This window comes from Lampris incognitus, chromosome 20 (assembly GCF_029633865.1).
Source record: "Lampris incognitus isolate fLamInc1 chromosome 20, fLamInc1.hap2, whole genome shotgun sequence".
NCBI lineage: Eukaryota > Metazoa > Chordata > Actinopteri > Lampriformes > Lampridae > Lampris > Lampris incognitus.
The window spans coordinates 28,497,556-28,523,672 of NC_079230.1; the positions used below are offsets into that span (position 1 = coordinate 28,497,556).

The window sequence follows — 26,117 nt, forward strand, 5'->3', positions numbered from 1 at the left end:
AGGGAGCAAGAATTACAAATAACCATCAGGATTTACTTCTTCCTGTCAGACAAACCGGAGAGCTAAAGAATCCCGTGGGCATGTAAAACAGCTTTGTACGTATGAGTGATTGATGAATGAGGCCCAGTGTGTTTATAACTGTAGGTGTTAGCGGGAATTGCTTGGTCTTGTCCCGCTGATGGGAACGTTCCCTGAACTTGCAGGACCTCACTGCGTCTGTGCGCCGCCTAACGTTGTCTCGGATGGTCACAGATTCACTAGACCCGCCTTGCCATCTCTCCTTACGATGTCATTACCCAGCACTTCTACATTTGCTTTGCTGAACTTGATGCGTTAGCCGTATGTACTCTACATGACCTCGCTCTGTGTGTAATCTATGATGTTACATTATTATTATTATTCTGTTATTTTTTGTGTATTTTGTGCATAGACACCTGTTGTGTGTCTGTCCGTCCTGGAAGAGGGATCCCTCCTCTGACGCTCCTCCTGAGGTTTCTCCCATTTTTTCTCGTGGCGTTTTTCTCATTTGGGTCGAGGGACCAAAGATAGTTGGGTGAGGGACCAAAGATAGTTGGGTGAGGGACCAAAGATAGTTGGGTGAGGGACCAAAGATAGTTGGGTGAGAGACCAAAGATAGTTGGGTGAGGGACCAAAGATAGTTGGGTGAGGGACCAAAGATAGTTGGGTGAGGGACCAAAGATAGTTGGGTGAGGGACCAAAGATAGTTGGGTGAGGGACCAAAGATAGTTGGGTGAGGGACCAAAGATAGTTGGGTGAGAGACCAAAGATAGTTGGGTGAGGGACCAAAGATAGTTGGGTGAGGGACCAAAGATAGTTGGGTGAGGGACCAAAGATAGTTGGGTGAGGGACCAAAGATAGAGGATGTTGTGTATTGTTGTATATTGTTGTTTACTGTGCTGATTGTAAAACCCTTCAGGACTATCTTGTGGTTTTGGGCTATAAAAATAAACTTGACAACAACAACAACAACAACAACCTATATATCAGCATTGTGCTGAGGCTCACATGTAGAACTGTGTTTGCCTGCAGGGCTGTGCTGTGTGTATTTCCTGTTACTTGTGGGGATTTTCTGGCTGTTTGTTCTGAAAGGAAAAAGAACAAAAAAAATTGGAAAGCTGAGACAGAGCTGTCATGAACAGAGCTGAAATGGCACGCTCTTGTATAAAAGACAAGAGAGCCATATTAGACCTATATGATGTATTTCTGTGGCTGCCGGGCTGTTCTGGTCTCTCTCCTCCCTGACGGGGCCTCTGGTCTGTGGCTGAACTCCTGATCTCATGATCACCTTCTGCTGCACACGTGGACATGCCAAAGTGAAACCAACACTGGACTCTTCTTCAGGGTTCATGACGAGCACATGATTATTGCATATATATATGAAAATAGTGAAGTGGGACAGTCATAAGGGTTCTCTCCACGGCCAGCCGAGTCACTGCTGATGGTGCCTTCAGACACGATGAAGCTCTCCGTCCTGCTGTTGCTTTTCATCTCGGCTGTCTTCACGACGGGTAAGAAACTCAAAAATCAAAGCATGATGTGTTCTTTGTGTTAATGCGTTTTCCTCATAGACTTTGGAGCCTGGGCCTATGCTGGCTATATTAGAACATGCACGTACGTCTTTTTAAGCGGAGTGTTGTGGTAGTATATTTACTCCATGGTAGGTATTTTTATTGTTTACTCGTTTCTTTTTCCGTGAGAAAAGAGTAATCTCTCCTTTTCTGGGAACAGAAAGATAACGGGTGAATCACAAAGGGGGAGTTGATGATGCAGACGTCTGACACAATGACAAGAACTGAAGGGCTGCAGTCAAAGCTTGCAGGCTCACGCATGTGAAGCTGGCGTGTGATGATGTGATAGCAACAAAGTGTGATCTATCAAGAGGACAACTGAAATGATGATTCATTTTCAAGAGACAGATAAACTGGTCACGCCGGCGCTTTATTCTGCAGTGACATTAACACATCCTAGGTTCAGGTCTGGGATATCAGATATGACAGAGGCTCATATCTGATATCCCAGTCTCAGTCTGTTGAACACCAAAGTCCCCTCACCAGTTCTGTTTTGTTCATCTACGCTTTCTTCTTATTCCGCTTCCGGTGTGTGAAAATGGTGGCGCGAATCCACGTTTGCGGCAGCCTCACCCAGTACCGTCCATGCAGCGTCTTTGTCCACGTCTTCGTTTCGTTCGTCTTGGTTTGATGGCTGGGAGAGCTGGCGCTGGATCGGCTGGGAGAGCTTGGCCTGCTGCGTCCTGTGGGCCCAGGGACCACGGCCTTGACCAGAGCTGCGCCCGAAGAAGTAACACCGAGGGCGGTCTGACAGGACGCGGAAGCAGGGGCAGGCTAAGCTAACTGCTAGCCCATGCAGACCGGCAGTTCTGACAGTCATCCTGGCTGGCGTTCCTTCTCCTGGACAGTGATTATTTATTTATTTGATTGTTTATTTGTTTGTTTTTATTCATTTATTTATTTTAGTTATGCGTTCTTGTAGTTTTTGGACATGTGTTTTTGTCGTTGTGTTGCACTGTTGTGGGCTGGGGGAAATGACAAAGTGTTTCTGATTCTGATTCTTTGAATTTCTTTGTTTAGATTGTCGTTTTCATCCTAATGTGTGCTTTTAATTTTTTTTTTAATGTGCACTCTGTCATTTTGGTCGTAATGGTATTCTTCTGCTAGTGATGGTCTATACAGCACCTTTCATGCAGGAGATGCAGCTCAAAGTGCCTCACACTGGAAAGAAGCAAATTGAAACAAAGTTTATCATCATCATTGTCATCATCATTAAAGCCTCGTTATTGCATTCTTGTGTGTTTCAAGGTGTAAACTTGACATTGCAGGTATGCCGCCGGTCAGCAGGGATTACAACACCCACTGTCGGTGCCCACAGGTGGAGACCAGGGTCATTCCTCCAGACAGTCTGAAGAGCATCAAGATCATCCCCAAAGGAGTTCACTGCCAGGTCACAGAGGTCATGTAAGTCAGTTTAGTCCATTCAAAAAACAGCCACCGTAATGTGTTTTACAAGACTGCTTGCAACTGAAGTCTCTTGCTGCCAGGATGCCACCCTTTCCCAGATGATCCCGTCCATATTATGGAGATAGTGAATGTGGATGCACTTAATGGATGATTATAAAGTGGGGGTTTTTTTTGCCTTTATTTTATCTTGTTGGAGGGAGCGATCATTTTTGTTACAGATATTTGCTCTGCGGTAGCAATAACCAGCTCGGTCAGCCAGGCGAGAGATGGCTGTCTGGTCTGCTTGCTGTCAAACTAGAATCAAAAGCAGAGATCTCACGACTATCACAGAGACTTTAATGGTGGGAATGGGCAACGTGAATCTCTTCAGCGGAAGTTTCATCCGCTCTACCGTAGCGGCTTTAAATCACCCCAGCCATAGTCCTTGTCCATATCTGTGTACTCATTTCCCTCTATCTATCCATCTATCTATCTATCTGTCTGTCTATCTGTCTATCTGTCTATCTGTCTGCCTGTCTGTCTGTCTATCTATCACATTACATTCATTCTCATCTATCCCTCTCTCTCCACTCACATTGAGCAAGTGGTGACGGGAGGGCTCTGGAATTGCCAGTCTGCGCTGCTGAAAGCTGAGTTTATCTCAGGTTACGCATCCTTGCTCTCCCTCAACTTTCTTGCTCTGACTGAGACCTGGATCATGCCAGAAAACACTACCACACCCCCAGCTCTGTCAGATGTGTACTCTTTTTCCCACACTCCCAGAGCTGGGAGGCGGGGTGGTGGTACTGGCCTGCTAATCTCCCTGAAATGGAAATACTCCCTTGTTTCCATTCCAAAATTTTCTCCGCCATCTTTTGAATTTCATGCTGTTACTTGTCTCTTATCCAGTCAGACTCACCATTGTGGTTGTTTACCACCCACCAGGTCCCCTTGGTGAGTTTCTGGGGGAGCTTGACACACATGCCTCGCACTTCCCTGTTGATGACGCTGCACTTATCCTTCTAGGTGACTTCAACATCCACACTAACAAGCTAGACCCTCTTCTCCCTTTCCTCTCCTCCTTTGACCTTCATCTCTCACCCTCTCCTCCTACCCACAAGGGCGGCAACCAGCTGGACCTTATCTTTACTAGAGACTGTCCTATTATCAATCTCTCTGTTACTCCCCTTCAGCTCTCTGACCACTATTTCATGTCCTAGTCTCTGTCCCTCTCTTCAGCCCCCTCAGCCCCTCCCCCTACCCGCATGGCTTCCACCCGTAGACACCTCCACTCTCTCTCTGCCACTGATCTTTCTTCCTCTGTTACCTCTATCCTCCCTACACCTGAATCTTTCTCTCTCCTACCCCCTGACACTGCTACTGATCTTCTTCTCTCTACCCTCTCCTCTTCTCTGGACAATCTCTGTCCCCTCACCTCCAGGCCTGCACGCCCAACTCCACCTGCCCCTTGGCTGACCGACTCAGTACATACTGACATACAGAGCCTAAGAGTGGCAGAGCGCAAATGGAGAAAAGGCAAAGTCCCAGAGGACCTTCTCAACTTCCAATCTCTTCTTTCTACTTTCTCCTCCTCCCTTTCTGCTGCTAAGGTTGCCTTCTATCGCTCTAAAATCCTATCCTCTGCCTCTAATCCTGAGAAACTCTTTGAAACCTTCTCTACACCTCTTCAACCCCCACCTCCTCCTCCTACTTCCTCCCTTCTCCCTGATGACTTCACTAACTTCTTTGACAAGAAGGTAAACAGCATCAGATCCTCCTTTTCTCACCACCCGGTTAGTGCTGCTTGCACTATCCCACCCTCTGTACCCTCCCTCACCTCTCCACGTCCCACCCTATCCCACCTCACTCCCCTCTCCCCCGACGAGGTCCTCAACCTTATCGCATCCAGTCGCCCCACCACATGTTCCCTTGATCCGGTCCCCTCCCCTCTTCTTCAGTCTATAGCACCTGAACTCCTTCCCTTTCTAACTCACCTCATCAACACCTCCCTCCAGGCAGGATGCTTTCCATCAGCCTTCAAGACTGCTAGAATCACCCCACTTCTCAAGAAACCATCACTTAACCCCTCTGACGTCAAAAACTACAGACCGGTTTCCCTTCTACCCTATCTATCCAAAACTTTCGAACGTGCTGTCTTTAACCAACTTTCTTTGTACCTCCACCAGAACAACCTCCTGGACCCCACCAGTCTGGGTTCAAGGTGGGTCACTCGACAGAGATAGCCCTCCTTGCAGTGACAGAATCGCTGCACTCTGCGAGAGCAAACTCTCTCTCCTCTGTCCTGATACTCCTGGACCTGTCAGCTGCGTTCGACACAGTGAACCACCAGATCCTCCTCTCTACCCTCGAGGGGCTGGGTGTCACAGGCTCTGCACTCTCAATGTTTGCATCCTACCTGACGAGTCGCTCCTACCAGGTGACATAGAGGGGATCTGTGTCGGAGCCTCGCAGACTGACTACAGGCGTTCCACAGGGTTCGGTTCTGGGTCCTCTCCTTTTCTCCCTGTACACGACATCCCTGGGTTCTGTTATTTGCTCACATGACTTCTCTTACCATTGTTATGTCGATGACACCCAGCTGATCTTGTCCTTTCCTCCCTCTGACACACAAGTAGAGACACGCATTGCTGCATGCTTGACCGAAATCTCAGAGTGGATGGCGACACACCACCTGAAGCTCAGTCTGGACAAGACAGAGCTGATGTTCCTCCCGGGGAAAGGTTGCCCGCACCGAGACCTGGCCATCACCATTGACAACGGCCAACTCAGACTGCGAGGAATCTGGGTGTGGTCCTGGATGACCAACTGTCGTTTGCTGCAAACGTTGCATCAGTTGCTCACTCCTGCAGATTTCTCCTCTATAACATCAGGAGGATTCGCCAAAGCCATCTTTTGGCGCAGATTGAAAACTCACCTCTTCAAGAACTACTACCCTGTTACTTGTTCTTAGCACTTATTGTATTCACTCATTTAAAAAAAACGCCTTTCTTGCGCTTTTACTTTAGCACTGGTTTTGCTCTTAGATGCTTGTTTAGATGCACTTATGACCTCTGATGACTTGGTCAGGCGTTCCTACAGACACAATCGGCCCATGTCTGTGGGTGGGAAGCCGGATGTGGGTATGTGTCCTCGTCGCTGCACTAGCACCTCCTCTGGTCGGTCGGGGCACCTGTTCGGAGGGGGAGGGGGAACTGGGGGGAATAGCGTGATCCTCCCACGCGCTACGTCCCCGTGGTGAAACTCCTCACTGTCAGGTGAAAAGAAGCAGCTGGCGATGGGAAGAGTGGAGTATCTGGGGAGGGGGGGGGGGGGCGGGGACTACCCTGTATGTTTAAGTCTTATCCTTCCTCTCAGTTATCAATAGTATTAACACTTATGGAGTATAGTTGTGCTATGTTAAACTCATATTTGTGGTTGAGATAATGTGCTGTTGGCTTGAATTGAGTATTCCTGTGTGTTTGGGGGTCTCATAATCGGTCTCTAGGTGTAAAATGAAGTGTATGAATGAATTGTGTGCTGTTTTTCAGAGCTGGCCTGGTGGGCGGGGAGAGGATCTGTCTGGACGGCCAGGCCCCCTGGGTGAGGAAACTCATTCACTATGTTTTCGGGAAGATGTCCACAAGGAAGGGAGCCCTTCTCCCGAATAAACGTGGTTCAAGAGGAGGGACCGTGCACGTGAAACCTGCCTTGTGAAAGAAAAAAGTGGCTGTAAAGGTCAAGATGTTGCTGTAAATGTAAGTTACATTGTGGCGTAAAGCTCCTTTAGTGAGGTGTCAAAGGAGTTTATCGAATACTTTTTCAAAGCAAAAGCATTGCAACTTGTGTCAGTTGAGTCTCGCAGCGTGTCTGCAATATAATAATGTGCAATATTTCAAAATGGCATCTCTACTGGCTATGTGTACTACATATTTTAAACATCTAAAGGCCATATTGTTAATGGGTTCATGATTGGGTGGGGAAATGTAACCAAGTTTGCTGAATGTTTTATGGGAATAAAAAGATGTTTTTCTGTACAGAAAGGCAGAATCATGACGCACCCTTTCAAATTAAAGCAAATATGTTACATAGAAAAATACTTATATATATGAAATGTTCATGGAGGATTTTGATAATACTCTCATGCCATTGGTTTGGACGATATTGAATGTATGCGTGATATAAAATGCAACGTAATTGATTGATTGATACATATTGAAGTGTATTGTATGTCGGCCTCCTGCGGTCTGGCACTAAACTAGATTACCACCTGACCGGCGGCTTGCTCCCAGGAAATGAATGAATATAATTTGTCCATGGCACCTCATGCTCCTTATCTCTGCACTACATGTAAGTTCCTGTTGTCCACGTACCTTGTGGCCTCATGTCCAGTTTAAGTCTGTACGTTGTGTTTCTGATCTGTTGTCACCAAATCCCTGTATATTTGAAGATGTTGGTGAATAAAGTGAAATTGACTGAAGAAGCTGGTCCACTGACATGTGCAAACATCAGATGAGGTCCTCACAAGGGTTTTCGTGCTTGGCGAAATGGTGCCTTGCTGTTAACAAATACACCATTTCAAGTGCAAATATGAAAATGTGGTTGTATCAATGCAGACTAGATTGGTACATGTTGGGCAGGAGCAGGTCTTCTGAAATGATTTTCTCCTCCTCCATCAGCCCTTGTAACATAAATGTATCCCCCCCTTCCCTCTGTCATGATATAGCCAACCATCTATACTCCACCTCACATCCAGTCTGTTTTTTACACCAGATAAATAATGTATTTATACTGCTTTCCTACTCAGGGCAATATTCTTTGGATCTGTACGATCAAGTCGATATCCTCCTGACCTTCCGTTAGTATGCTTCTGACCAGTTCATTATTGTTTTCTGTCTATTATCGTTTTGACCACTACAGGCAGTATTTACATGGTGGTGGTTCAGGTGTTTTAAGTTCACAGGTGAGGTGATTGAAATGTACATTTGGTGGTGGGGAACACCATCGGCAGCCTGCAAGAAGTTATTACACCCCCATATTACAAATAACATCACGAAAACCACAAAACAACGCAACTCGGCAATTGAAAGTCCTGTTCATCACCTTATAGTGACATTCTCCTTGTAAACATCAAATTGCTGCAATAAACTGCGCAGGCCTATTTTATCCCGAAGGAGGCAACTTGGTTTGCCAAAACATGGATTAATAAATCCTTGCATTGGCGACATGCGTGCGGCCTCCTTGGACGTGTGTCAAGAACATTCCTTTAATCAACCAGAGCAAGAGACCAACTCGTTTTGTTTTCACTGATAGTCACGACAACTGCTTTGCATTTTAGCAGCTGATATTAACCTATTTTGGGACTATTTAATATGTTAAAAGACATAGTCAAAGACAGTCAGCACTGGCGCTCCCCAGGGATGTGTCCTCTCCCCACTGCTTTTCTCCCTCTACCCCAATGACTGCACCTTCACGGGCCCAGCTTTTAAACTACTGAAGTTTTCAGATGACACTACGGTCAACAGACTCATCCAGGATGGTGACGAGTCTGCATATCAGCAGGAGGTTGACCGGCTTGTGCTCTGGTGTAGTCAGAACAACTTGGAGCTGAACATCCTCAAGACTGTGGAAATGATAGTGGACTTTAGGAGACACCGCTCACCACTGCTCCCCCTCACGATATCCAACTGGGATATCTGGGAAATACCATTTCCAAAGACCTGAAGTGGGAGACCAACATCAACTCCATCCTCAAAAAGGCCCAGTAGTAGATGTTCTTTCTGCAGCAATTGAGGAAATTTGGTCTGCCACAGGAGCTGTTGAGCCAGTTCTTCACGGCAGTCATTGAATCTGCCCTGTGCACATCCATCACGGTCTGGTTTGGAGCAGCAACAAAACAGGATAGGAACAGACAGCAGTGAACAGTAAGGATAGCAGAAGAAAAAAAAAAAAACATTTACGCTCCCCTGCCCACCCTGCAGGAGTTGCACACCTCTAGAGCCTGGAAACATGCAGGCAGGATCAGCACAGCACAGCGCCCCCCCAGGTCACAGCTGTTTGAACTACTACCCTCTGGCAAGCACTACAGAGCAATGTGCACCAAAACCACCAGACATAGGAACAGTTTTTTCCCACAGACCATCTCTCCCATGAACACTTAACAGCATGGTGCAATAAGGGACACTTACCATGTCAATATGGCACTTTGTGAACAGACCCTTCTGGTCAAGATGTCTACGATGTGCACTACCTCTTTAAACCAGATGTGCAACACAAATGTACAATTGTAAATACACATATTCAACTCCGGTATACTGGTTACAATTTATTACTGTTACTGTTATAAGTATGGAATACAGTACATAATTATATAGTAGATGAAAATATAGTATATATTTTTAGCATATACTATACTGTGGCGGACACTAGGGGCTGTGCCTCTCACCCAGCAGGGCTGTGAGCTGGGGGCTTGGTTTACGTTCCCGGGCTCTCTGGCGCAGGGTTGTTCCTGTTGCAGTTCGGTTTTGGAGCTGAGGAATGAAGTTCAAACTCGCCTTCGTCTCCTGTGTTTTTCCTCATCCTGCCACAATACAAGCATAATAAGTTATAAAGTTATAATATTAGCATATATATATATATATATAAGCATAAGTTATTATTCAGCCATGAAAGAATTCTGTATAGTTGTGGCATACCTTGTTATGCATACATACTTAGCCCCAGTATTCTACTTATTATTCTATTTTCTTCTTCTTTTTTGTGAGCGATATATAGGCAAGTACTAAAAGCTGCTGTAAACCGTTGTCAAATTTCTTGTTTGCATAAGCACACTTGGTCAATAAAGTTAGAATTTACAGTTTCATTTAGCAGATGATTTTATCCAAAGTGATGTGTACATCTGAGAGGTCGTTGGCTTGTACAACATGAGGATTCTAAGCCAGGGACTCTTCCTGGAGACTCGTCCCACCCGGGGTTTGAACCCCGATCAGTGGCGGGAAAGCTGGCGTTCTGATTCTGACATAGAGATGAGAAGGTGAGGTGCATTGTGATGGATACGTAATTTAACAAAAGCAAAAGTATGAATATGGAAATCAATGCCAGTTTCATTGTTGCGATTCATTGAGATGGCTTATGGATTACTTGTGGATTTATGATTTTAGACTTCTGACAATTGCACATCTATTTTCTGTTACTCTTTCCTACTGAGATGACTGGCGTTCTATCATTTTGCACTAAGTTCAGTTTCCTGTATGACTGAATCCCACCGGTTACAAACAGTAAATTGTTTGTTGAAGTCTGATGTTGGGGGAGGGGGGGCGTTTTATCAATAACCATTACACCAAATTCACATTTCGTCCATAATCTTGTCAATTATTCAAATTCAACTTCTACACGTGTTGATTTTATCATTTACACAACCAGCTGTGCGTCAAGGATCATAAAAACACAATCAACTGTAGTAGTAGTAGAACTTTATTTGCCCCCAGAGGGGCAGTTGGTTGTGCAGCAGTATGAACAGTTACGTTATCACTTACAAATAAGGAAATCGGTCTGTATTAGACAATAAAAAAAATCAAAATTCAAAACGGGATCATACACCGATCAGCCAAAACATTAAAACCACTGACAGGTAGGTGAATAACACTGATTATGTCGTTACAGTGGCGCCTGTCAAGGGCTGGGATGTGTTAGGCAGCAAGTGAACAGTCACTTCTTGAAGTTGATGTGTTGGAAGCCGGAAAAATGGGCAAGCTTAAGGATCTGAGCGACTTTGACGAGGACCAAATTGTGACGGCTAGACGACTGGGTCAGAGCATCTCCAGAACGGCAGGTCTTGTGCAGGGTTCCCGGTATGCAGTGGTCAGTACCTACCAAAAGTGGTCCAAAGAAGGACAACCGGTGAACCGGCGACAGAGTGAAGGCTAGCCCATCTGGTCTGATCCAACAGAAGATCTACTGTAGCTCATATTCCTGAAAAAGTTAATACTGGCTATGATAGACAGGTGTCAGGACACACAGTGCATCACAGCTTGCTGTGTATGGGGCTGTGTAGCCGCAGACCAGTCCGAGTGTCCACGATGACCCCTGTCCACCACCGAAAGCACCTACAACTGGCATGTGGGGATCAGAACTGGACCATGAAGCAGTAGAAGAAGGTGGCCTGGTCTGATGGATCACGTTTTCTTTTACATCATGTGGACGGTGTGGTGCATGTGCATCATTTACCTGGGGAAGAGATGGCAGCAGGATGCATTATGGGGAGAAGGCAAGCCGGCGGAGGCAGTGTGATGCTCTGGGCAATGTTCTGCTGGGAAACCTTGGGTCCTGGCATTCATGTGGATGTTACTTTGACACGTACCCCTTACCTAAACATCATTGCAGACCAGGTACACCCCTCCATGGCATCGGTATTCCCTGATGGCAGCGGCCTCTTTCAGCAGGATAAAGCACCCCGCCACACTGCACACATTGTTCAGGAATGGTTTGAGGAACATGACAAAGAGTTCAAGGTGTTGCCCTGGCCTCCAAATTCTCCAGACCTCAATCTAATCGAGCATCTGTGGGATGTGCTGGAAAAACAAGTCTGATCCATGGAGGCCCCACATCGCAATGGGCGGCGCGGTGGCCCAGTGGTTAATGCTGTTGCCTCACACATGGTCCTGGGTTCAAACCCCGGGGTTGTCCAACCTTGGGGGTCATCTCAGGTCGTCCTGTGTGGAGTTTGTTCCCCCCCCCCTGTCTGCGGTGGGTTTTCTCTGGGTTCTCCGGTTTCCCCCACCATAAAAAAGAGAAGCCAGTTGGGGTTAATACCCCTGTCTGTGACCCTGAGCAAGGCAATGAAGAACCGGAGCTGGTCCCCGGATGCTGCCCACTGCTCCTAGCTACACAGCTAGGATGGGTTAAATTGCAGAGAATAATTTCCCCACGGTGATTAATATAGTATATCAAAATCAATCAATAAATAAATAAATAGAAATCACCTTACTGGACTTACCACAGGACACCTTCAGAGGTCTTGCGGAGTCCATGCCTCGATGGGTCGGAGCTGTTTTGGTGGCGTGAGGAGGACCTACACAATATTAGGCAGGTGGTTTTAATGTTTTGGCTGATCGGTGTTGCGTACCAAAAAAAAAAGGCCCCAGTCATTTGCGTGTGAAGTTCAAGGACATGTTCAGTGAAGTGATGACCTGCTGCAATGCTTCTGTCACTGGACATTTTCATGAAAGCCAGGACGCCCAGTTATCCCCTCACACCTGAGAAACGGCAGAAACCCCCGAGTCATTTTTATGCGGGCGTGTGTTCGTGTTTCTATTTGTTGCCATGTAAAATAACTGACAGCCTCTCGAACATATCAGCTGACTTAACCACAAGTAAAAAAGAAAAACCACCCAAGCTAGACAAACATTTACAGAAGCTGTTTACCAAAGCAGGAAGCCCTCCAGCCACAACGCTGGCTCAACGCCGCCCTTAACTAGGAGAGAAAATTCTCAAGATTTTCAATGACGTCATAAAAGTTCCTCAACTTTGTGGATGTGGTTTTCCGGACGCGAGCCGACGCACTTCATTTTCCTTCACTCCGGCACCTGTCCCATTTAGTGGATGCCAGGCGGGTTATTTAGACGGAGAGTTGCCTCCTATGTGGCCTCCAGAAAGGCTTCGGGCATTTTCTCAAAAGCAGTTGGGAAATTTCCTCTCAAGTCCGGGCAGGCAGAAAGAAATCCAGTGTCGGTAAGAAATGAGTTTGGCACTGGATGAATCCCTGAGCTACGTCTGTGTTGTACTGACTGGAGGTGGATGGTGTTCATCGGATATGATGACATAACCTTTCCCTCGAGGGAACCATGCCTGCAGAGCGTCCGTCCAGCTGCCACGATCAGAGAACGTCAGCAGAATGTCCAAAACTGTGGACAGAGCACAGGGAGAAAAGAAAAAGGTCATCTGAAGTCACATGACACGTCATTGTTTCTGTGATGGACACTTTTACCGTGACCTCTGCTGGAAGCTAGCCGGTTACCTCCCGTAGGTTTACACGAGACCCTGCCTCCGCTGCCGAGCGGCGGGGAGTGTAGAGTCATGCAGAATGAAGGAGGCTGCTGGACTAAATCATGGCATACATTTCCGATCAGTAATCATTAAGAGACCACATCAAGTGGTATCTAATACCAGTTTTTTTTAATCATCTTGCTCAATAAGTCACGTGAACAAGATTTCAAATGTAGCGTCATAGCTAACACATGCTGATTGGTTGTGACGCTCACGAATATTAACTGTTGTGTTCCATTTGGATCAAAATGACCCTTTCTGGATAACAACGATCAACCCCAAATACGGTTGTTCTGACCCAAATGTGGCCCGGGTCAACGGGACTGACGAACAGCGCGTCCATCGCTGATTAATCAACAGAATATCAAGGTGAAGGTACACACAAGGCTCGGCGTTTTCGGTTTTTACCGATTTTCACCGGAAAAATACCCAGATTTTCTAAAAAGAGCAGACTGGTTTAAACTGACTTTCACCCGGATTTCCTGTTTCCGCGGACCCAAAAGTTGTTCCTGTTCGTGTGAGGTTATGTAACGGCGTCCTCTTGTGGCGCAATTCGGCATGCCGGATGGCTTTGAAAAATAAAAACTGAACACGCCGAGCCTTGGATATACAGCGGGTCGGCCCTGTGATGGACTGGCGGCCCGTCCAGGGCGTCTCCCCGCCTGCCGCCCCATGACTGTTTGGATAATGGATGGATGGACGTACAGCAGGGCTCAGCTTGACAATCACTTACAACAGATCTGAACCGATGGACTTTAACAGTATTGCACATAAATGCTTTAAAATGTACAACCGTTTTATATTTCAGCTAAATTAAGGTGTTGGGTGTGCGGGTAGTGTAGCGGTCTATTCCGTTGCCTACCAACATGGGGGATCGCCGGTTCGAATCCCCATGGTACCTCCGGCTTGGTTGGGCGTCCCTACAAACACAACTGGCCGTGTCTGCGGGTGGGAAGCCGGATGTGGGTGTGTGTCCTGGTCGCTGTATTAGCGCCTCCTCTGGTCGGTCAGGGTGCCTGTTCGGCGGGGGGGAGGGGGAACTGGGGGGAATAGCGTGAACCTCCCACATGCTACATCCCCCTGGCGAAACTGCTCACTGTCAGGTGAAAAGAAGCAGCTAGCGACTCCACATGTATGGGAGGAGGCATGTGGTAGTCTGCAGCCCTCCCCGGGTCGGCAGAGGGGGGCGGAGCAGCGACCGGGACGGCTTTAAGATTTACGGCTGCTTTATATTTCAGTTAAATTAACAGGTGTTTGTTCATGTTTGAGTTTTAGCTAGCAAGTTAGCCAAGTCATAAGATGCCATAAAGCATTTTTTCAGGCAGTCAGGCAGTGTGTGATAGGACGCCTGCACAATCATAAATAGTCACCGGTGAACACACTAAAACGGCAGTTTTTACACAAACTAAGGGGGATGGCTACCTGCAAATAGTGCACCAGCAAGGTGGGTAATAACAATAAAAGAATATTTACTGGTGTGGATGGCTCTTTTGGGGTTAGTCTCCGTGGAGTCCAAGTCATCCTGTCCTCTCTGAGCCCAGCAGTGCCAGCAGCAGCTAAAGCATGTGATGTAGTGTGATGCTTTCACCCACCTTGGTTAATGGCGAGGATCTTTGAGTGGAAATTCTTGGGGTTGCTTTTCTTCACCATGTACTCCTCTATGGGCAACCTGGCGGTGTGGACCCTCAGCTCCCGGGCCCTCGAGTAGCTCACTTTCTTCAGGGAAAAAAACAATAAGAGAAAAGAAGTCAAGCCTGGGCTGCTTTTCAAGTAGCCGTGTCTCTCTTTTGTGTACCATGTTAAAACGAGTCAGACACTGTTGCGACAGAAATGAGCTGGCTTATCAACGGCAAGTCATTAAAAACCTAAAACTGGTTGTAAAAAAATACCTTCTGGATGCTTTCATCCACGAGCCCACCCAGAATGTACACCTTGTCAACGTCCACTCTTTCCAAGGCTGAAACGAGGCGGAAACAAGAAACCACAGCCGATCAGACCACAGCTGCTATTGGGGCGTCATACGACATCCTAAGGGGTAAGTCATTTGCAGTAACACCCTTCACACTCATTCACAGGCGGGGAGAGCGGCCCTGGGGATGTTTCAAAGCCGCCGCTGACCGGAGCAGGGAAAACTCTCCCACGTCCAGGAATAACGCCAAAACATGCTGTCGCCCTCTGCCTGTCAGGAACCCTTGATTGCAATACAAAATGAATCAGTCTGACTTCATTTTTGACCCAGCAGTGTTGAAGCACAGAATGAAGACAAACTGGAAATCCTTTTTATATGTCTGAGTTCAGCACCGCCATATGAGCGGGATGACTTATTTTCTTTCCAGAGTTAAACTGGCAGCACGGTGGAGCATTGGGTAGCGCGGTCGCCTCACAACAAGAAGGTCCTGGGTTCGAGCCCCGGGGTAGTCCAACCTTGGGGATCATCCCAGGTCATCCTGTGTGTCGAGTTTGCGTGTTCTCCCCGTGTCTGCGTGGGTTTCCTCCGGGGGGCTCCGGTTTCCTCCCACAGTCCAAACACATGTAGGACAGGGGAATCAGCCGTACTAAATTGTCCCTAGGTGTGAATGTGTGTGTGTGTGTGTGTGTGTGTGTGTGTTGGCCTGGCAGCCTGTCCAGGGTGTCCCCCCGCCTGCCAGCCAATCCCTGCTGGGATAGGCTCCAGCATCCCCGTGACCCTGAGAGCAGGGTAAGCGGTTTGGATAATGGATGGGTGGATAGAGTTAAACCCTTCAGACCTTCTTCAGCGTCTGGAGTGAGGTAGACGATATCCTCTGAGGGAAACAGGTCCAGCCAGCTTTTCTCTGTGATGTCCATCTGAGGGAGACAGACAGACAGACAGACAGACAGATGGAAACTTGAAATGGCAAGCTGCATAATGGAACTGCAGTTCCTGATCCCAGTTTACACGGTGGATAAAAAAAAAAAATCTACACACCCGTGTTAAAATGTCAGGTTTTTGTGATGTAAAAAAACAAAACCAAGACAAATCATATCAGAGCTCTTGCAATTTTTAAAAATTTTTTTGTTGAAATTGCAACCTATAGAAATAAAGTGAAAAACAAACATTTTGTTGGGCGTCTTCCTGGCTTTGACTTGTGCCCAGTTAGGTTAACCACACTTAACCAGGGCCTGCTCAATGTGGGATTTCTCCCCTTCCCCGGCCGCTGTGTCGAGCGGTGGGGATGTTGTCAGCTACAATAACATCTTAACGGTTAATTGTGGTGTGATGATTAAGTTAATGATGATTTGGTGTTTCATTTGGTATGGAACCAGCCGATGCAGATTGTATGAAATTCGTTTTTTTTTTTAAAAAATGTGAAACCAAGGTATTATATAGAGCCAGCAAGGTTAAGTCAAAACTTTTATCCAACTGAAGCAAAGCTGCAGAAGCGATGCAGTCACATTCATTCATCTATAAGCTGAGGAAGGTCACTGGTAACGTCAAGACTTGTAATAATCACCACGTAGTTCACGAAGCCGTCGTTCATTCGAAGGCACTCCTTGTACAGGCGACTGTCTTCTCTCAGGTCTGTCAGGAACAGGTGAAAAGGTCGATTTGCCTTCTTATTTGACCCATATAGCCTCCGTAACTGGCCGGCCAGTCGGCTTATCTCCTGAACAAGACAAAACATACACAATTGAAGGCTGGTGTAAACACACACCGTACATACATGAGCGCACAGGCAAATGTTTAAATTATAAACGTGTATCACAACGAGTACTACTGACAGAGTCCAAGCAAACTCGGCATTTTAATCACTCCTCAAACATCACATCTCCTCAGTGGTTTCATAACGCACTCTGAACCTTCTTCAACCGCCCACCTTGTTGGACATGCAGTCTGTCATACTCAGGTCCACGCAGAGCTTGGGTCCGGTGGACTGAGCTTCAGCTAAACGCTCTTTGGTGATTGCCTTGACGACCCGTTTGGTGAATCGAGGATTGTCTGTCTTTGTCCCTGTAAAATATGAACATGGGGATAACAGGAGTAACAGGAACACAGTGCACTCTACGCGGAAAAAATATTCGAAAAGCCGTCTTCACACTGGGATGAATGCCGCTGCCTTCATTCGAGTTTAGTTTGGCTTGATTCATCCTTTGCTGTCGGTAGGGGAAATTTTAGTTTGCAGGTAGGGTTTCTAGTCAGAACACGCGATAGAAAAGACAAAACAATAAAAACATGGAAAACACATATAAAACTAAAAACACGGCCTGGTTTGCATCCCTCATTTCTTTCAGGATATGTAGTTTCATCTTCTCTGGTGTTAGAGGTGAGTTCACCTGTCGCAATAAGGACTATCATCTACCCATCTACCTTCAACCTGACTAATACAACATGTAGATACTGGTAGTGCTGTCGAGTTTCGAGCCCCACCTGATTCCTGATCACATCTCAGCTTCCTCCTCTGCTTCTCTTCTTTTCTCTTGCTCTTTCTTGCAGCCAGTTGCTTCTCCCAGTGTCGCTGCTTCCTCAGGACATTCCTCTGTTCACCAGACAGACAGATTACATCTCCTGCCCCATAAGCCTCCATGTAGGAGGATGTCTGTGAATGTTCTCATTCATCCAGGTCATGGTTATCCAAAGGATAATGACCATTTTGAGTTCCCTACCCTCAGTAGTACAGGAGGATAATGCGTTGTTCACTTGTTTGGGCCCAGTGTGTGCTCTGAGCCGTGTCTCCTACATGGAGATCCAAAGGAGTTGAATCAAGTGCAACTGGACTTGGTATATATCCATGAAGACGTTTCGCCTCTCATCCAAGAGGCTTCCTCAGTTCGTGCCTTTCTGACTAGACCAAGCTAGTCCAGCTTGGTCTGACTAGACCAAGCTAGTCTGGAGACTAGCATCGACCAAGCTAGTCCAACTTGGTCTGACTAGACCAAGCTAGTCTGGAGACTAACTAAGCTAGTCCAACTTGGTCTGACTAGACCAAGCTAGTCTGGAGACTAGCATCGACCAAGCTAGTCCAGCTTGGTCTGACTAGACCAAGCTAGTCTGGAGACTAACTAAGCTAGTCCAACTTGGTCTGACTAGACCAAGCTAGTCTGGAGACTAACTAAGCTAGTCCAACTTGGTCTGACTAGACCAAGCTAGTCTGGAGACTAGCATCGACCAAGCTAGTCCAGCTTGGTCTGACTAGACCAAGCTAGTCTGGAGACTAACTAAGCTAGTCCAACTTGGTCTGACTAGACCAAGCTCGTCTCGAGACTAGCATCGACCAAGCTAGTCCAACTTGGTCTGACCAGACCAAGCTAGTCTGGAGACTAGCATCGACCAAGCTAGTCTGGAAACTAACTAAGCTAGTCCAACTTGGTCTGACTAGACCAAGCTAGTCTGGAGACTAACTAAGCTAATCCAACTTGGTCTGGCACCAACTGAGGAAGCCTCTTGGACGAGAGGCGAAACGTCTTCACGGATATATACCAAGTCCAGTTGCACTTGATCCAACTCCTTTGGACCTCCATGTAGGAGACACGGGTCAGAGCACACACTGGGCCCAAACAAGTGAACAACGCATTATCCTCCTGCACTACTGAGGGTAGGGGACTCAAAACGGTCCCCTTCAGCTCCATTCTGCTGGTCCTGCAGGGGGGACAGCTTGGATTAGAGTTGTTGCTAAAAGACGAGGTTTCACAAACTTACCGAAAACGGCGCATCGTCTCTCCCCGGTCTGCTCTGCGTCTCGCCGGCCTCGACGTCGATGTGAAGAAGCCCCATGGCCTCCGCCACGACGGCGGATTCTCTCCCGAGCTCCTCTTGACTCTTATGGGCCATTTCAACCTTCCTTTGTATCCCCAAGTAACCCCCCCCCCTCCCCGCATCACATCAGAACCAACATGCGTTTGGGGTTATTCAGTCTGAGCTATAAGGGAGCTGGTAAAGGGAAACTGACAAAAATCCCTTTCGGCCGTGAACACATCGATGCTGTCACACACACACACACACACACACACACACACACACACACACACACACACACACACTAAAACACAATAAAACAAACCGGAACGCCTGTGTTGTAGCTCAGTGAGACGTCCAGAAACTGGCTGAAATCAAACTCGGTGAAGTCGCTCCCCGCTCATGCACGTGTGAGCGTCGCATGTCTATGACGTCAGAGTAAACAAAGCGGCCGGGTGGTGGAACGAGGAGGCTTGGGACCCGGATAACAAACACATTTATCGGATTCTTGTTTGAACAAAATCTGAAAACGTCGTTTTTTTTCGGCGTTGCTTTAGCTCGCCGGTTTTCTTGGCCCCATTGGTGGAGTTAAGCATTCAATGCACCACAAGAGGGCGGTATAACGCCAAGCGCGGATATGGAGGGGGAAAAAAGAAAGGATGCCTTGAGCATGTAAGAGACACAAATAGATTTTAATAAAATTATCATTTTCTACAAACAGCCACTTATCCAAGCCACTTATCCCAGTTGGGGTCGCGGGATGCTGCAAAATGTAGCATACTCTTTAACACCCAATTGTTTTCATTTTTTGTACAGATTGGCACCAACAATCCAGGTCATATCAAGTGACGAGTACTCCGCTGTCCAGAGGAGTGCCAGTGCTATGGCCCACAGATGGCGGCCATTCAACAATATGGGCCAAGTACAAGCCAGGAAGGATTACCCCAGGATCTGCTCTCACCTGAGATGGACACACAGCCATCAACATTTGTCCCAGTTTCAGACATCACAGGTCAACTGGTAGGACAGCGGTGTGTTGTTCAGTATGACCGGGAAGTGTATCCGGGAATCATTCAGGATGTAGACACAGAAGGTTATGCCCTTGTGAAAAAAAAAGAACCGCATCAGCAAGAACCATTTCTTTTGGCCTAGGAGAGAGGACGTTCTGTGGTATCAGCCACGGGAATTGCTTGGCCTTGTCCCAGAGCCCCAGCCGGGCACAAAAAGGCACAGGATGCTCCCAGTGAATGTATGGGAGACATTGTGCTCCCTCAGGGAATGAATCTTGCTACATGTTTCCAATGTGTATCTCAGCAGCACACTCTGAACTGTTACAACTGCTTTATACAAGGGGCTATTTGGGTACTTTTTGTTGTTAGTTTTCTACCACACTCCTTAGTTCTTCAGTGTTGCATATTCCTAGTTAGTTGTATGTCTCAAGCGAGCCAGCACGGCAGAAGAAGACATTGTTGCATAAGCAATGCTGCCCTAGTTTACCAACTTATTTATTTTCAAGGAACCTTACTGTAAGTGTTCATAAGGTGTTGTTTTTAAAAGGTACCATTTTGTTTATCTTAAAAATAACACCAGTGTTCATTGCTCATTACCAAAACACAGTCATTACCATCACAATACGTTTTAATGGAAAATGCTGGGGGGGTTGTTTGTTTGTTTTGCTACCACGGGTCTTCCTCAATCATCGTGGTGAAGTGTTTAAAAGTCTAAATTTGGACATGCAGGTGGGTGATGTGACAGAGGGAGATGCAGAGGACAGGAAGAGATGGAAACGGATGATCCGCTGTGGCGACCTCTAGCGGCAGCAGCCGAAAGTGGTAGTAGTAGTAGTAAGTGTGGTAGTAGGTGTAGTAAGTGTAGCAGACTACAGTGTCATTAACTACAACTGTGTTGAGTATGCTTTTAGAGGTTTTACATCAGAGAGGTTGTGTTGCAAATACATGAGTGGTGTAGTTGGACCGATTTGTGAAAGAGTTAAGGATTGAAGACAGGTTACACGTGATCCGATTTTAACGCCTGTCTGTATTGAAACACGTCAGTCCTTTAACTCGCTGAAGTGAAGCGAAACACAGTCATCACAGCCCTTCCGTCCCACATGCTGCAGCACTAACCAACACAAAAAGAGATTATACACATATTATTTGGAAAGCAGGCCGGTACTCTGGGGTAAAACGTTTGATTCTGCGGAGAAACGCACAGCCAAAACCGTCCTGTAGTTTGGCCGGAACATAAAACGTGAACTAGCGTTCCTACCGGGAAGCTTTTTATCGACGCACGTCTTTAAACAGACTCGTTAGCGGCCACAGAGTTTACGTACGCATTCCTGACTTTTTACTTCGAGTCGGCATTTATAAAACATTTTTTTAAAAAAGGTAGTTAATACATTTTGGCGCTAACATGCATCCGGTATACGCGTTGAACTGATCGCTCAACTAAGAAACGTTTTAGACGACTGTTGTCAAGCATGAAACCTCACATGTAGCGGCCACGACGCCTTATTATGAATACCACTGTCCTCGTAGGCAGGACACGCCCCGCCCAGCATTCCAGCGCTACGATTGGCCAGGCGTCCGTGGTCGCGCGAAGCAACGCGAGAGTGAGTTTGACGCCCCCCGCCCCATTCACCGTCTGCCGCACGGTAAGCAACCGCAGTTACCGCGAGACTGCGAGACGGTACAGCAACCAATGGAAAACGCCGAGGGAGAATGCCGCCAGAAAGCATTGTGGGTATTGAAAAAGTCATATTTAAGATCTTATTTCTCTTAACTGAGCAGAACATTTCACTGATACCTGTCAGAACTATGTTGTGCTTTGTACGCTTGAACGGTATTGATGCGTTTATGTCAAAAGTGGGTTATAAACGTTTGTGTCAATAATTAATCGACTCCTATTTTGTAATTTTGTAAGCATACGTGTATTCCACCACCTGCTCCTACTCACCACCACCAGTGGGCTGATCTTACTTTGCCGTGGTGATTGTGATTATTAGTCTGTATTACTAGTCTGTAGGGCCAGGCAGTGGGGAGAGGAAACCACCATGATGCAGAATCCAGGTCTCCGGGCTCTAGTAGCGGGCTGATGGGCTGTTTGCGTTAAGACTATACTTTCAGGGATCATTTCTGTAGTTCCTTACTTGAGAAATGTGTTTCTAAAGTGTGAGTCCCGCCAGCCACGATGATGAGTTGCGGTGCTCCTTCCTGAGCGCGAAGCGGGTACAGAGAGGTGATGACATCACGAGCTCTGTATCATTGATGACCGTTCAGTGTTCCTTTGTGGGAGCACCGAGGGAAGGAGCGCGATCAGAGTGGTTTCTCTTATCTCATGTATAATGTCAAAAGTACATATATCACGTTATTATGTAATCCTAATTAAACATTTAGTTAATGAAATATATTCTGCTCACTATAGGGTATTACACAATAATCTGTATTTCATCATAGAGGGAAGGAGCGCGTTCAGAGTGGCTACTTTCATGTATAATATCAAGAACACTTAGATCACGGCATTATGTAATCTTAATTTAAGTTATAAGGGAAGATAAAGCTAATGAGATATATTATACTTATTATTGAGTGTCACACACTAATCTGTATTTCATCATCGAGGGAAGGAGCGCGTTCAGAGTGGCTACCTTCATTTCATGTATAATATCAACAATGCTATGTGTCACTGCCTTTTTATATACACTAATGTAAACTGTAGGTGAAGATAATGATGTTAAATACATTACACTTATTATATAGTGTTACACAATAATCTGTATTTCACTGTAATCAGAGGGATTTCTGCCATGTTACCCAACTTCATAGCTTCAGGAAACACCCTGCACCTCATCACACCAAACATTCACATCTGTGATGTTCACTTGAGCCCTGGAAAACCAAACGCGAAACACCTTTCGACCGTCAACACAACCCCAAAAAGTCAAATCTGTTTTATTTGGGCAGCTCAAAGGGGAAAAAAACCCACATTTCTTTACTGTTTTAATGCTATTACTCACACACACAATAAAATAACCATTGTCTTGCAGCTCAATGAGATATTTAAAAAGTGGCTGAAAAAAAACTTGAGGTCGAACACGTGTGAGCAGCGCATGTTTATGACGTCAGAATAAACTAGGTGGAGGGACGGGAACAAGGAGACTTGGGACCTCAGTAATACATTTATTGAATTATCGTACGAAATAAAATTTAAAACGTCGTTTGTCGGCGTTGCTTTAGCTCATCAGTTTAGTTGGACCCACTAGTGGAGTTAATCATTCAATGCACCACAAGAGGGCAGTATAATACCAAGCGTAGCCCGGGTATTGTACTGTATATACTGTAACACGTCAGTCATTTAAGACAAGAGGTATAGTCAGGACAGTATTCCGTAGTGTTTTAGTGCCAAGGTGGTAAGAATGTTATGTTTTGGGTTGATACTTAATTGTCTCGACTTGCTGAGGGTAACAAACGCCAGAAGGCATTGTGGGTATTGAAAGAGTCATATTTAAGACCTTATTTCTCTTAACTGAGCCGAACATTTTACTGATACCTGTCAGAACTATGTTGTGCTTTGGACGGTTGTACGGTATTGATGCGTTTATGTCAAAAGATGGTCTACAAACGTTTGTGTCAATAATTAATCGACTCCTACTTTGTAAATTAAGCACACGTGTATTCCACCACCTGCTCCTACTCACCACCACCAGTGGGCTGATCTTACTTTGCCGTGGTGATTGTGATTATTAGTCTGTATTACTAGTCTGTAGGGCCAGGCAGTGGGGAGAGGAAACCACCATGATGCAGAATCCAGGGCTCCGGGCTCTAGTAGCGGGCTGATGGGCTGGTTGAGTTAAGACTATACTTTCAGGGATCATTTCTATAGTTCCTAACTTGAGAGATGTGTTTCTAAAGTGTGAGTCCCGCCACCCACGATGATGAGTTGCGGTGCTCCTTCCTGAGCGCGAAGCGGGTACAGAGAAGTGATGACATCACGAGCTCTGTACCATTGATGACCGTTCAGTGTTCCTTTGTGGGAGCACCGAGGGAAGGAGCGCGATCAGAGTGGTTTCTCCTATCTAATGTATAATGTCAAAAGTACATATATCACGTGATTATGTAATCCTAATTTAACATTTAGTTAATGAAATATATTCTGCTCACTATATATAGGGTATTACACAATAATCTGTATTTCATCAGAGGGAAGGAGCGCGTTCAGAGTGGCTACTTTCATGTATAATATCAAGAACACTTAGATCACGGCATTATGTAATCTTAATTTAAGTTATAAGGGAAGATAAAGCTAATGAAATATATTATACTTATTATTGAGTGTCACACACTAATCTGTATTTCATCATCGAGGGAAGGAGCGCGTTCAGAGTGGCTACCTTCATTTCATGTATAATATCAACAATCCTATGTGTCACTGCCTTTTTATATACACTAATGTAAACTGTAGGTGAAGATAATGATGTTAAATACATTACACTTATTATATAGTGTTACACAATAATCTGTATTTCACTGTAATCAGAGGGATTTCTGCCATGTTACCCAACTTCATAGCTTCAGGAAACACCCTGCAACTCATCACACCAAACATTCACATCTGTGATGTTCACTTGAGCCCTGGAAAACCAAACGGGAAACCCCTTTCGACCGTCAACACAACCCCAAAAACTCAAATCTGTTTTATTTGGGCAGCTCAAAGGGAAAAAAAACCCCACATTTCTTTACTGTTTTAATGCTATTACTCACACACACAATAAAATAACTATTGTCTTGCAGCTCAATGAGATATTTAAAAAGTGGCTGAAAACAAACGGGGTCGTCCACGTGTGAGCAGCGCATGTTTATGACGTCAGAATAAACTAAAGGAGGGACGGGAACAAGGAGACTTGGGACCTCAGTAACACATTTATTGAATTATCGTACGAAATAAATTTAAAAACGTCGTGTCGGCGTTGCTTTAGCTCATCAGTTTAGTTGGACCCACTAGTGGAGTCAAGCATTCAATGCACCACAAGAGGGCAGTATAATACTAGTATTGTACTGTCTGTACTGAAACACGTCAGTCATTTAAGACAAGAGTTAAGGTCAGGACAGTATTCCGTAGTGTTTTAGTGCCAAGGTGGTAAGAATGTTATGTTTTGGGTTGATACTTAATTGTCTCGACTTGCTGAGGGTAACAAACGCCAGAAGGCATTGTGGGTATTGAAAGAGTCATCTTTAAGACCTTATTTCTCTTAACTGAGCAGAACATTTTACTGATACCTGTCAGAACTATGTTGTGCTTTGGACGGTTGTACGGAATTGATGCGTTTATGTCAAAAGATGGGCTATAAACGTTTGTGTCAATAATTAATCGACACCTATTCTGTAAATCAAGCACACGTGTATTCCACCACCTGCTCCTACTCACCACCACCAGTGGGCTGATCTTACTTTGCCGTGGTGATTGTGATTATTAGTCTGTGTTACTAGTCTGTAGGGCCAGGCAGTGGGCAGGACCAGAACCACCATGATGCAGAATCCAGGGCTCCGGACTCTAGTAGCGGGCTGATGGGCTGGTTGAGTTAAGACTATACTTTCAGGGATCATTTCTATAGTTCCTAACTTGAGAGATGTGTTTCTAAAGTGTGAGTCCCGCCACCCACGATGATGAGTTGCGGCGCTCCTTCCTGAGCGCGAAGCGGGTACAGAGAGGTGATGACGTCACGAGCTCTGTACCATTGATGACCGTTCAGTGTTCCTCTATGGGAGCATCGAGGGAAGGAGCGCGTTCAGAGTGGTTATTTTCATCTCATGTAAAACTTAAAAAGAGTATTATGTGTCACTGATCTATGATATAAAATTAATGTAAAATTTAAATGAAGATAATGTTAAATACATTACACTTATCATGTGGTGTTTCACAATCATCTGCATTTCACTGTAATCAGGTGGGTTTCAGCCATGTTATCCAACTTCATAGCTTCAGGAAACACCCTGCACCTCATCACACTAAGCATTCACATCTGACGGCATCCTTTCCCCCCTGGCTCCCAGTCTCCCCCTTCCTGTGTGGGTTGGTCACCTCTGCTCTGCGCTTGTCCAGCACGCTGGAATCACACCCGCTTAGTGACGTCATCGTTCATCTCGCCGCAGTCGTGACAATGAGCGAAGACACTTTGAAAAGATGGATAATAAACACTGATGATAGGCATATTTTTGTACAAACGGATGTTCAGGTAAGTCATTTTGAGCAGGCCACCACCAGAGCCTCCAGTGGTATTAAATGTAATACGCTCACTACTTCATGTAGCCCGCATCATTTGCCACAAGCCAGGGGACCGGGGAATCCCTGTATTGGCCAAATGGCACCGCCAGCTTTCCCAGGCACTGCTGACGCGACGCGACGGGGCGGGG

At 46.1% G+C, this 26,117-nt stretch overlaps 2 protein-coding genes and 3 non-coding genes across 5 annotated transcripts; 4 read left to right on the plus strand and 1 right to left on the minus strand.

The window, feature by feature from the left end:
* The first annotated feature begins 1,460 nt into the window (after positions 1 to 1,460).
* On the plus strand, positions 1,461 to 7,405 carry cxcl19 (chemokine (C-X-C motif) ligand 19). The gene is made up of 3 exons (XM_056300743.1): positions 1,461 to 1,529; positions 2,858 to 2,993; positions 6,524 to 7,405. Exons 1-3 carry the CDS (start codon positions 1,478 to 1,480, stop codon positions 6,687 to 6,689), a joined length of 354 nt encoding a protein of 117 aa, XP_056156718.1. The 5' UTR covers positions 1,461 to 1,477; the 3' UTR covers positions 6,690 to 7,405.
* A 3,037-nt stretch (positions 7,406 to 10,442) lies between these two features.
* Positions 10,443 to 18,803, minus strand: trmt10b (tRNA methyltransferase 10B). The gene is made up of 8 exons (XM_056300583.1): positions 18,673 to 18,803; positions 17,404 to 17,512; positions 16,853 to 16,986; positions 16,490 to 16,642; positions 15,764 to 15,842; positions 14,906 to 14,973; positions 14,609 to 14,732; positions 10,443 to 12,874 (listed from the first exon to the last, which is right to left on the minus strand). Exons 1-8 carry the CDS (start codon positions 18,745 to 18,747, stop codon positions 12,738 to 12,740), a joined length of 879 nt encoding a protein of 292 aa, XP_056156558.1. The 5' UTR covers positions 18,748 to 18,803; the 3' UTR covers positions 10,443 to 12,737.
* A 3,014-nt stretch (positions 18,804 to 21,817) lies between these two features.
* LOC130131176 (small nucleolar RNA U3) lies at positions 21,818 to 22,032 on the plus strand. Its single transcript, XR_008812337.1, has one exon. It is a non-coding gene; the product is annotated as a small nucleolar RNA U3 (small nucleolar RNA).
* A 1,526-nt stretch (positions 22,033 to 23,558) lies between these two features.
* On the plus strand, positions 23,559 to 23,773 carry LOC130131181 (small nucleolar RNA U3). The gene has a single exon (XR_008812341.1). It is a non-coding gene; the product is annotated as a small nucleolar RNA U3 (small nucleolar RNA).
* A 1,514-nt stretch (positions 23,774 to 25,287) lies between these two features.
* On the plus strand, positions 25,288 to 25,502 carry LOC130131177 (small nucleolar RNA U3). The gene has a single exon (XR_008812338.1). It is a non-coding gene; the product is annotated as a small nucleolar RNA U3 (small nucleolar RNA).
* The last annotated feature ends 615 nt before the right edge of the window (positions 25,503 to 26,117 follow it).

Coding starts and splice junctions, on each gene's coding strand:
- trmt10b (XM_056300583.1), bottom strand. CDS start 18,747: ATGGGGCTTCTTCACATCGACGTCGAGGCCGGCGAGACGCAGAGCAGA. Junction 16,987..17,403: donor GAGATGTGATCAGGAATCAG/GTGGGGCTCGAA, acceptor CATATTTTACAG/GGACAAAGACAGACAATCCT. Junction 12,875..14,608: donor GATCCTCGCCATTAACCAAG/GTGGGTGAAAGC, acceptor CTCTGTCCACAG/TTTTGGACATTCTGCTGACG.
- cxcl19 (XM_056300743.1), top strand. CDS start 1,478: ATGAAGCTCTCCGTCCTGCTGTTGCTTTTCATCTCGGCTGTCTTCACG. Junction 1,530..2,857: donor CTCGGCTGTCTTCACGACGG/GTAAGAAACTCA, acceptor TTGACATTGCAG/GTATGCCGCCGGTCAGCAGG. Junction 2,994..6,523: donor TGCCAGGTCACAGAGGTCAT/GTAAGTCAGTTT, acceptor GCTGTTTTTCAG/AGCTGGCCTGGTGGGCGGGG.